Source organism: Octopus bimaculoides, chromosome 4, assembly GCF_001194135.2.
Source record: "Octopus bimaculoides isolate UCB-OBI-ISO-001 chromosome 4, ASM119413v2, whole genome shotgun sequence".
Taxonomy (NCBI): Eukaryota; Metazoa; Mollusca; class Cephalopoda; order Octopoda; family Octopodidae; genus Octopus; species Octopus bimaculoides.
Window position 1 is genome coordinate 91,279,412 of NC_068984.1, and position 12,259 is coordinate 91,291,670.

A 12,259-nucleotide genomic window follows, 5' to 3' on the forward strand; every position below is an offset into this window, starting at 1 on the left:
AGACTAGTAACAAATGAGATTGGCTGTATGATGGTGATGCTTGTTTAGAATCATCATATGATGTCAAGACAAGGAGGAGACATGAATACACATGCATATATATATATATATATATATATATATATATATGGTGATATATAATGGGCTTCTTTCAGTTTTCTTTTACAAAACTCACTCATAAGGCTTTGGTTGGTCTGGGGCTATAGCAGAAATCACTTGCTAAAGGTGCCATGCAATGAGACTGAACCTGGAGACCACAATTTTGGCACTTCCAGCACTGATGCCAAGCATCACTGATGCATCCAAGGAATGTCCACATTATTTGGGCCCCCACACTGAAACAGACTCTGTTCCTCATCTTTCATGCAGCCACTACACCAAATTGTATGCATCTATAACTTCTCCAACCAAACAGCAACTATTTTATTGAGGATTTGTTCTTTACTCTAAGTTTTAGTCTTCCTCTCACATACATCTCTCAAACTTATGATGCAGTATTTTCTGCTTCCCTATCTGAGTCAAGAATCACCAAATTGCTGTTCTTTCTTAGTCTGATTCCAGTCAAGTATAATGCAGTAGATGTAGCCACCAACCCACAATGTCCCATCTTTATTGAGAGAACTGTATACTGCTATCCTTTCACCTAATATGATTCATTAAATCTTTCATGTTTAAGGCTCTTCCTTTCATGTACCTATTCCTTATTACCTTCCCAAGGTGCCATCAACTCAAAATCAGAATTCTTTTCTTCAAGTCAGACTATGATGTGAGGTCAGGATACTGGCACTCTGTCGTTTACAACAATGAGTGTTTCAATTGATCAGTTCAACAAAATAGCCTACTCATGAAATTAACATGCAAGTGGCTGAGCACTCCACTGACACATGTACCCTTAATGTAGTTTTCAGGGAAATTCAGTGTGGCAGAGAAAATGCTATAGCTGACCTTTTGAATTATAGACACCACTCATTTTTGCCATCTGAATGGACTGAAGTCAGACCACTGCATTGTTATTGCAGCCCCCTCGTTGAATATGACAGGGTACACCTAAATATTTATTGTTGCCTTGTTGTCTTAGTGCATCCAGGACTTGATTATGCTGCTAGAATAAAGTTCAAGGATGCATAATCTCTACAATGATGACATTCAATAGAGTAACTCAAACCACACTGTCTAATATTGGCTAAGGATGGAAGTACATTAGTAGGAAATGCAACATAACTTGTTCCATGATCCATAACATGTTCTCCCAGTCAGTCTCCTGCATATCACAGGCCTTTAATGAGGACTTGACACGGTCCTTAAATCGCAGCGCTGGTTGTTGCCAAGGTCTCTTTCCACTAACAAGTTCCCTATATAGCATTTGTTTAAGAATCCTGCTATCCTTCATTCTAATAAGGTGTCCAGTTCAATATAACCGGTGCTTGTGCACCATTGCCTTAATACTCAAGATATCAGCTATCCTCATGACCTGTGTATCTGTAGTTTTTAAGGTCTAGCCAACATTCTGAATGTGTTTCAGACATCTCTGATAAAAGTGTTCAAGGACCCTTACATGACGTTTGTAAAGGATCCATGTCTCACATAAGTAAAGGACCAATGTCAGTACACATGCACAGTACACAGCAATTTTTGTCTGCTTTGTGATGCCATGCTGGGACCAGACACAAGACTGAAGAGACCGGAAGAAATCAGTTTCTCTCTGCAACCTGAAAGATATTTCATCATCCAGGGAGCAAGAAGAGTTGAGTGTGCTGCCCAGGTAGACAAACTTGTCTACCACTTTCAGAATTGTTCCTTCAACCAAGATAGCTGGTTCCACATATGGATTTCCTGGTGCAGGCTGGAATATTACAACAACCTTGTCCAGGTTAATGCTGATTTCAAATAGCTTGCAAGAAGCAGAAATACAATTCATAAGTATTTGCATGTCATCCACTGTATGAGTGACTAAATAACAGTCATCTGCATAAAGGAGGTCACAAATAAGAGACTGGAAAACTTTTGAATTGGCAGCAAATCCGTGCAGATTAAAGAGGCAACCAGAAGATCAATACCTGACATATATTCTCATAGAGCTAACCTTAGCAAAAGCATGAGTAAAAGCAGCAGCAAAGTACAAAGAAAAGAGAGTTGCAAGGATGTTACTCTGCTTGACACTATTCTCTACAGGAATGGGTCTTGCCATGCCATCACCAACACTGACCCAAGCATCCATCCCATCATGAAATGATTTAATTATAGATACAAAGTGATCCAGACATCCAAGTTTGCCAAGTATTTTCCATAGCAAGGCCCTATTCACAGTACCAAAGGCCTTTGTTAAATCAAGATCTATACCTGGACAAGATCTATATTCTGCCCATAGCACTTCTCCTGCATCTGTCTTGCTGTGAAAATCATATCCATTGTCCCTCTACCAGATTGGAAGCCACATTGAGATTCAGATAGGACATCTTTTACAAGACACCTATCCAGTCAGGTAAGAAGAATATTTGCCAGAACCTTGCCAGCAGCTGATAGTAGAGCAATACCTCTGTAGTTGCCACACATTGTTCTGGCTCCTTTTCCTTTATATAGAGGAAGAATAATTGCATCCTTCCAGTCCTTGGGCATTGCACCATCCGTCTAAACTACACTAATAAGTTCATGAAGGGACTGTATGATGTAATCACCACCAAATCGCAAGACCTCAGCACAAATTCCATCCTTTCCAGGTGCCCTACCAAAATTCAATTTACTTATTGATGTCATTACCTCATCTATTGAGGACATGGAATTTAAGGAGCCAAGGATAGGTCTTTGTTGCACAGTAGCAATCACTGTTTCATCCACAACTGACTCATGGTTTAGGAGTTCAGAGAAGTGTGACCTGTGATTTCTGTTGATTTAGTAAACAGGGTGGAAGACTCTTTGGAAAGCAAAGGAGCTGATGTGGAGCTCTTAGGCTCATAAACTTGCTTCATAAGATGGTAAAGCTTCTTGCTGTCATTTGCAACCTGAACATCATGAGCAAGATCCTCCCACCAAGTGTTCTGCATCTTCTTGAGAGATCGCTGCAGTAGTGAATTTACACTGCTATAGTGGACAAGTGCTAGATTTTGCTGCACAGCTGAAATTCCTCTGTGCGGCAATACATTGTGGGCATGGTGCTTTACAACTAACAGTCGCTGAACTTCAGCATCATTTTCATCAAACCAGTCTCTGTGTTTTGCAATAGCATTTCTCAGTGTTTCAGCAGCATATTGAAGAACCTGGTCTTGAAAATCTTCCCATACTGTAGTATTTTCCATGCAGAACAAGCGAGTCTGCAGCTCTTTCCTGAACACTGCATCAAATATCTTGTGAACATTCAGACACCAAGGAATGCCAGCCAGCCCTCTTCTCTCTTTCACTCTAATCATCATCCAGAACTTTGTTCACACCAGACTGTGGTCTGTCCAGAATTCTGATCCATGAAAAGACTTGACATTACAAATGTCATTGATGTCATGCTTGTGGATGATGACATAATTCAGCAAGTGCAAAACTTTAGACCTTGGATGCATCCACGTTGTTGTGTGATCACCTTTGTGCATAAAATGAGTGCTTGCGATGTAAAGTCCATTGTAAAACTCCAGTAGCATGAGACCATTGCTATTCATTTTCCCAACATCAAAATGTCCTAGAGAGTTCCACATTTGCCAGTCTGTTCCAACCCTGGCATTGAAATCCCCCAGTAGAACGACTTTATCAGCTGGGTATAAAAAATAGTTTTATCTTCATCACATCTAGTCAAAGTAGGTGCATAGGAACTTATTAGAGTAGCAAACCGCCCACCTTTGTTATTCTGACAGAGTATTCATTTGTTCTGTATCCATCTGTCCAGCAACTATCTCCAGAATAGACTCTGCCGTCTCAATAGCTTTTGCTACAATCCATTTCTTTACTGTCAACATACTTACCTAGGTTACATCACATGACCATAACAGCACAGTCTTCTCTCCTGCACACCACATCTGATGCCTCTTATGTCCAATTTTTCTCTCAAGATGCTTAAAATCTGCCATTCATGCACATTGACATTGCACATCCAGCAAAGCATGCTAGCTTAATTTCTTTTAATCCTTCGCATATCCTCTATAGTCACAGCCTATGTTTCACTGCCGTGTAGCATGGCTGTGTGCACACAGGCATCATACAATCTGCTTCTCACTCTGAGGGAGAGGCCCTTTGTTACCAACAATGGTAGAGGCTCTCTAGCAGCTATGCTCTTGGAGCAGCCACCTCCACAGCTGACATGGTCACCCAGATAAGCTGTCTACTACTTCTAAGTATCCCTACTGGCATTTGACAGAATCTATTTTCTGTATATTTCTAGTGTTTATTGTATCTGTACATCTACCACATATAAAAACTATTTTCCATGTTAACCTTCCTCTGATATTGCTGAACCTCTTATATGTTCATAGCTTGCACCAGGTACACCTTGTGGAGTTTCTACCTACACCTTTTCCACATATCAAGCAGGGCCATCTCCCTGGAGGAATCTGTGATTACTAAGACTTTGGTTTTTGATAAATTAACTCTAAGGCCATTTGATTCCAGACCTTGCTTCCACACCTGAAATTTCTTCTCTAGTTCTGGTAGTGATTCAGCTATAAGAACAAGGTCATCAGCCTAGAGGAGCTCCCAAGAGCAGCCTGACTTATATTCTTCCGTTATGACCTGGAGGATTATAATGAGCAAAAGGGGGCTGGGACCAATCCTTGGTTAACTCCTACTTGTACACTGGATTTATTGCTATACTCATTGTCAACCCTCGTGTTACTGACAGCATCCTAGTACATGGCTTCTATAACTCTCACTAACCACTCATCTATCCCTAGTTTCTGCATTGATCACCAGATAAAGGAATGGAGGACCCTGTTGAAAACTTTCCCCATGTCAACAAAAGCCAAGTACAGAGATTTATTTTTGCCTAAGTACTTCTCTTGCAGCTGCCTTACCAAGAATCAGTGGTGCTTCTCCATGGCACAAAACCAAACTCTCTTCCTAATTAGTTAGGCTATGACCTTCTTCATAACTTTCATCACATGATCTAACAATATGATACCTCTGTAATTATTTCTGACTAAGGCATCACCTTTGCCTTTGTAGCAGTTGACTATGGTATTGTTACACCAGTCATTGGGTTTGACTCTTTCTGTACAAACTTATTGACTATATGGGTGACTAGACTATAACCTACACCACCAGATATTTTAAGCTTCTCAACAGCAATTCCTGATGGGTTGGAGGATTTCCCTCTCTTCATATCCTTCATGGCTTTATCTACCAAGCTACTGTCTATTCAGATAGCTGGTCCCTCTGTTCAATTCACATTAGGCAGGCTCTCCTCCCTCCATGAGTTCTCTGCATTTAGCAACCTTTCGTAGTGGCACTTCCAAGCCTCTTTCTTTGCAGAGTCACTAACTGCAAGTGCACCATCATCCATGCAAATACACTTCTCTATAACAACATCACTAGTTTCTCTGACAAACTGTCTTGCCAACTGAAACACTTCAAGCTGCTGGTCCTCATGTCACAGAGCATAGGCAAACTTCTTCCTTTCTGCTCATCCCTGGCTAAGCATACCTGCCTCCTCGCTTCCCTTCTAGTTACTTGATATAGTTCCTTGCTACTGCCACCCTTCCAGTCCTAAGCTTGCTTATTTGCTCAAATGGCCTTGTCGACTACACTATTCCACCACTATGTCACCCTAAGTCAGCTTGGGACTTTGCACCAGCCACAAATTTGGCCTGTTGCTCTCAGTAAGTTGTCTCGTAGGAATTTTCAGTTATCCTATATGTTACATGTCTATAACTCTTCCTTCTTCTCAATAAATGCTTCATTTAGGACATCTCTAAATCTCTGACTATTCAGAGGATCCTTAAGCTTCCAAGTTCTTTTACAAACTGGCTTGCTTCTTGGATTCCTTCTTGCCTGTAGTCTGAAATCACTAATGACTAACCTATGCTGAGGCATACATTCTTCACCAGGGAAGGTCTTTGCATTTATGAGCTACCATGAATCTCATTTTCTGGTGAGAATGTAGTCATTCTGGCTAGCATTGTCACTGGATTTATAAGTTATCAGCTGACTGGTCGGTTTTCTAAAGTTGATGTTGCAGATCAGTCATTTGTTTATTTGGCAGGCTTGGTTGGTGGGTATAGGCTGAGATGATGATTGTTGCCGTGCAACTCTGTAAAATTAGTCTAAACTTGAGCATGCTATCACATACTCTGACTACCTCAGTCACCCTATTGACCCATTTCCCTGCCCCATCACTGTTATCCAACAGTAACAGCAGCAGTAACCACATCAGCAGCACCATCAACATAAGGAAACATACACAGAAATATGTTGGATCAATGGAGGGAAATTTTAAGCTGCAACTAAATAACCACAAATCCTATTTTAGGATCCCTGAAAGATGTAACGTTACATCTTTAGCCAACTACATACAGCATTTAAAAGAAGAGGGAATATCATACTGGATCTAATGGAAAGCTCCTGGAACAGCTTGGATCATATCTCACAGAAGCAGATAATGCAAACTTTTCTTGGCTAAGAGAGAAAGGATCCTAAAAAATCTACTCTATTCAGGAGCCCTTCTTAAATTCAAAAAGTAAGATGTTTAGTCAGTGCCCTCATGAGAGAGAATTCATGTTGAAGGCAAGGGCTTCTCTGCTTGATGACTAGTGAACAGAAAATATATGTAAACTGACCCTTTTCAGACACAACTGGACCATTCAAACAGAGATAACTCCATCTCATACAGAGGGGGTTTCATTTTGAAGAATTTTGTTTCAGGGTTTTTTTTTCACCATCATGCTGATCAAGACTGTATTCTTACCTTTATTAGCAATGAAGTTATGTGTCTCTGGCCAGCAGATATGATGACTGACATACATTGCTAATAGCAATAATAGAAGTGTAACTAATGGTAACTTTCTGACTGGTCATAAACAATGACTACATATTATATATATATATATATATATATATATATATATATATATATATATATATATATATATACATGTACACACACACACAAGATTCTACAAAGTTACTGTCCTACCAAATTCACTCACAAGATATTGATCAGCTCAGGGCTACAGTAAAAGACAATTGTCCAAGGAACAGTGGAGTGTGACTGAACCAAAAACCACATGAGTTTCTTAACCACACAGTTATGCCTGTGCATCCATTTTAAAAATAAGATAAAATCTTTATAAGAATTTGTCAAGTAGTTAGCGTGGAAAACCTCATAAGGGAAAAATTTATTAATTATTCCCGTTAGATATATTTATTTATATATATTAAGGGCATTACTATACATAAATGCCTCACACTAGGAGGGACTCTTAAAGTCAAAACTACCATATTATGGTAGTTTAGACTTTAAGAGTCTTCCAAGCATGAGGCATTTATGTATTGTAATGCCCGACGTCCTGTACCCAGATATGCATCTATATATACATGTAGATGTAGGTATGTACATACATGTACGTATATATGCATATACTCACATATTATTTGTATTATACATATATATATATATACATATATATATATATATACATATAAGAGGGATGACCACTAAGTGGACATCCATTTTACTAGAAGTAAACCACCTATGGTCTGACCACTTAGTGGTTAGATCATTGGTGGTCTACTTCTAGCAAAATGGACGTCCACTTAGTGGTCATCCCTCTTATATGTATGTAATATAATTTTTCTGAATCTTCAGATTTTTTCAATTTGCTAGGCCACTGGTTTTAAATTGATATTAATCAAATTAATATTCAATTTTTCACCCTTATTATTTAAATTTTTATATATATATATATAAACAAATGATAGGGATGGAAAATGAAATACACAGGAAACTTTATTGCTCACAACAATCGTTGTGAAACATATCCTGCATCAATCCCTTGCAGGTGGAAAACTATACAACTAGTTGTGGTGCAACTCTCAGTGCAGAAACGTCACATCAGGTGATGTGGTAAGAGGTATCACTGAGGAATTCCTGAGGTAGATCCAACGACAATTATGTAATTACCATGGATGACATCAGGTAGCCATAGACAGTAAACATACTTTATCAGCTTACTGCTAGGAACATACTGAACCCTTAAATATATATATATTATATACATGTAACTCTACAAAATATATTGAGTGCCCTTTTCTTTTGCTTGTCCATTCACTCATATATATATATATATATATATATATACTAGCAGCTAAGCCTGGTTTCACCCAGTTGGTTTGAATGATGTGGCTGTAAAACCTGCTCTGTGTAAGCATACGACTTGTTTGGGCATGTTTACATTAAAAAACAATTTTAGAATAACTTTTTTGTCAAAATGCTAAAAATAACTGAATATACACACACATATTTATATACATACATACATACATATATATATATATATATATATATATATATATATATATATATACACACACATACATATTTTAATATATAAAACAGAGTTTGTGTGTGTGTTGGTGTGTGTGTGTGTGTGCACGCATGCATGTTCCTTATGGATTCAAAAACTGAGTTGCCGATTTTGACATATGAGGTATCAAAAGATTCAGTAATCTTTCAGCTATCAAATAAAGTATGTTTTTGCATAACAACACGTTTTTACTACAAAAATAACCTCAAAAATGAGGTCGGGTCACACAATTTTGAGGTCTTTAGTTAAGAGAGGCAACTCTTAGCTTTATGTCTTACATTGAGCATAATGAGAAAATGTTTAAAATACATGGAGTTTTATCAGGGAATGAAACTTGGAACTTTATTAGTATTATTTAGTAATCTTTTAATGTGAAGTATGTTTGTGTGTGTTTTGTCTAGCCCAGAGTTGCATCTGATGTAGCAGACCCCTCACATAGTTTCTTTTTTTTTTTTCTTGAAATACTGTAAATCTGTGTCTTTCTTTTGATGAAAGGGTGTGTTTTAAGAGAGATTTAGCTGCTATTTGTAGTAGTTCAAATTACCACAGACACACCCGTGTGTGTGTGTGTGTGTGTGTGTTTTGTTGCAGTGGAAAAAAATAGTTTTTCTAAGAATATTTTGCACAATAACTTTTAAAGAAATCTGGACAGCTTTCTGACTGTTAACCATTCAACTTCAAATTAAAATTGTTAATTGTTGGAAGTGAAGTAGAATGAGATGTACATATAGTGTTATATAGAGTGGAACTTCAGTACGAAGTTTTCAACTCATATTGTGGTTAGTAATCCATTACCTTAAATTTGAAGCCATTAAGTCTTTAAACATTATTTTACTGGGTTTAGTCTTTCGACTGTTGCCATGATGCGGTATCACCTTCAAAAATTTCATTGATCATATTAACTTCAGTACGTATTTCAATCTGACATTTATTTTATAGATCTCTGCTTGATGGACTGCTAACTTTGAGAGAGTGGGACACAATATTTGATTCAATAACAAATGTAAACAGACACACACACACATATTAGGTGCAAGAATGGCTGTGTGGTTGAGAAGTTTGTTTCCCAACCACATGGTTCCATGTTCAGTCCCTCTGCATGGTGCCTTGGGCAAGTGTTTTCTACTATAGCCCTAGGCCAACCACAGACTTGTGACTGAATTTGGTAGATGGAAACTGCAGCGCTGTTCATCAGAAAATGACCGAAAAACGTTTGTGAAGAAGAGTTGTTTGCTTCATACTTCTCATGTGCCGATTCTGCCCATAAGAAAGGAACAAATAATACAATGTGACTGTAGGTCAATGCCGGAGTGCATTGCTAGTATAATATAAAGAGAGAGAGGGGGGTGAGAGATTCGTGTGTATATGTGTGTGCGTATGTGTGTGTGAATATGTATGTATGTATGTATGTATGCATGTGTGTGAGTATGTATGTATGTATGTATACTGGGGTAGGAAGTAGAGAAAGTGTAGTAACCAGGGTCGTTTTAAACTAAAATTTATGAATGAATACGAGGACATGCGTTTCTGAAAAATGTAAATCGGTTTACAATTAGCGTGTTTACACTATTTACAATTTACAATTGTAGTCATACGCATTTAGCTGTTTCTATGGTTATCTACGATGATAAATGTTAAAATTAGATCATTGCATAATAACACGCCGATCTATGAATTTACAGAAAATGTTCTGAATATCCTGGAATCTACTATGAAATGCGGACAGCACCTGATGTTGTTGCTTTTATAATTATTACGTGGTATGTGGGTTTTCCATTGTGGCTGATGTCATAGAAATAACTGAACATCTCATCTGATAGGCCGGGTTACTTAAATTATGTGCATGGATTTGATCCTGGAACCTTTTGATCGGTGGATAATCGTTTCCCGCTTATTACATACTTTCTTTGTGCAAACACAAAATTAAGAGTATTTGGAAGCATGAGAAAAAATGTTTTGACTTTAATAGGTAAGTTTTCGTAATGTCTACAAAAACAGCCAAAAGAAGGTGTAATATTTTTAAAATAATTCCTTTTCTATTTTTATTCGTAATTTCTGTATAACTTTTTCTTCCTTAGAATTCTCATCTCCCTGTATTCTTCCTTTTTTAATATTCTTTCTTTCACAGCTCTGTTATTCTCTCCTACAGTACTTCTATTTGTGTATATATATTTGGATCTGTACAACTCTAACCATTCCACTTCAAGTAAATCATTTATTTTGTAGTAGTTTTCCTGTCCAAATTCATTAAAGAACCTCTATAACAGGCTTCCAATTCCAGACCATGTCCAATGTAAAATTATTCTATTATATTTCAATTACTTCCAATATTAGCCTAACCGACTTTTAAACATACTTTCCTAAACTGAATATCTCCTTCTTGTTTATATTTTATAGTCTCGTGGAAATGTATGAAAATCGCAAAATTTTCATTCCACCTCCTACATAAACTTGTGCGCATCTTAAAATTTTGTTTCTCTATATTTATCTATCGCTTCTGTTTTTACCAATAAAAGAACACCATATCATTAAACCTGTGTTTTTGCTATTAGACATAACTATTATTAGTAGGATGTTTCCACGAGTCATTCGAGTTGAGGTTTGTTAGAGCGTGCTGATTATCATAGCAAGTTTGTGATTACGTAATCTTGTTCTTTCCTGATACGGTATCTCCGATTGAACACTCCTCCTCTTTCTGTTCTGTTGTGACGTATTCAGGTTTTCACATTTTTATCATAAATTATCTCAAGCGTATTTCATAGACATAGGAATATTTCTGAATGAAAATCCCATGAACCTCAACTACAAAAGTAGGCATTGATAGAATTCATGTATTACATACAATGCTATGTTGTCAAAACACTGACACATTTTCCCAAACATCAGCGTGTATGTGTATACATGTGTAGATAAAAACATTAGTGTGTGTGAGTGTTTATGTGTGTGTGTGTGTGTGTGTGTGTGTGTGTGTGTGTGTGTGTGTGTGTGTGTGTGTGTGTGTGTGTGTGTGTGTGTGTGTGTGTGTGTGTGTGTGTGTGTGTATATATATATATATATATATATATATATATATATATAACATGAATAGAAATAGCTTTCCTGATAATTTTTCCACTTCAGTAATTAGACGTTTATAAATTATTAGGTGTTTATATATATATATATATATATATATATATAGCAATGGTAAGACAACAAAAGATTGAAAGAGACCTCGATATTATGTAAATAGAGGAAATTATATACACACACACGTTCATACATACATACATACATATTTATATATATGCACACACACACACTCATACATACATTCACACATAAATATATATGAATCTATGTATACATGTATGTAAATATATATATATATATGTGTGTGTGTGTGTGTAAAGAAGGATGGGCAAACACTCACAGGTGCATATAATATATTTATACAAGCTGTTTATTTCATGGAATTTTATGTAACAACATATGTAAATGTTTCCACCATCCTATAATAGTTTATCCGTCTCTATTGATATTCGCTCGAACTTTTTCTAACCTACTCATCTGCTTCTAGAGTACCTACTTTTATTAAGATGTTGGATTTTAAAAATTCAAGCTATTTGAGCATTAACTTGCTGTCTATTCTTGTGTTACCATACTCGTCCCGAGTGTGTGTGTGTGTGTGTTTGTGTGTGTGTGTGTTTGTGTGTGTGTGTGAATCGATAAGTATATATGTATGTATACAATTACAGCGTGGAAGGTGTTTATTAGCCATTTAT

At 37.0% G+C, this 12,259-nt stretch overlaps 1 protein-coding gene across 2 annotated transcripts in view; it reads left to right on the top strand.

The window, feature by feature from the left end:
• LOC106872863 (uncharacterized) overlaps nucleotides 1–12,259 on the top strand; it is a 221,158-nt gene that overhangs the window by 27,067 nt on the left and 181,832 nt on the right. Inside the window, exon 1 of one of the 2 annotated variants that reach the window (XM_052967244.1) lies at nucleotides 9,959–10,464. The exons of the other annotated variant lie outside the window; for it this stretch is intronic. Coding sequence (XP_052823204.1) covers nucleotides 10,437–10,464 — 28 coding nt within the window. The 5' untranslated portion in view covers nucleotides 9,959–10,436. Of the gene's footprint in view, nucleotides 1–9,958; nucleotides 10,465–12,259 lie in introns of those variants that run through there. 2 annotated transcript variants of the gene reach the window in all.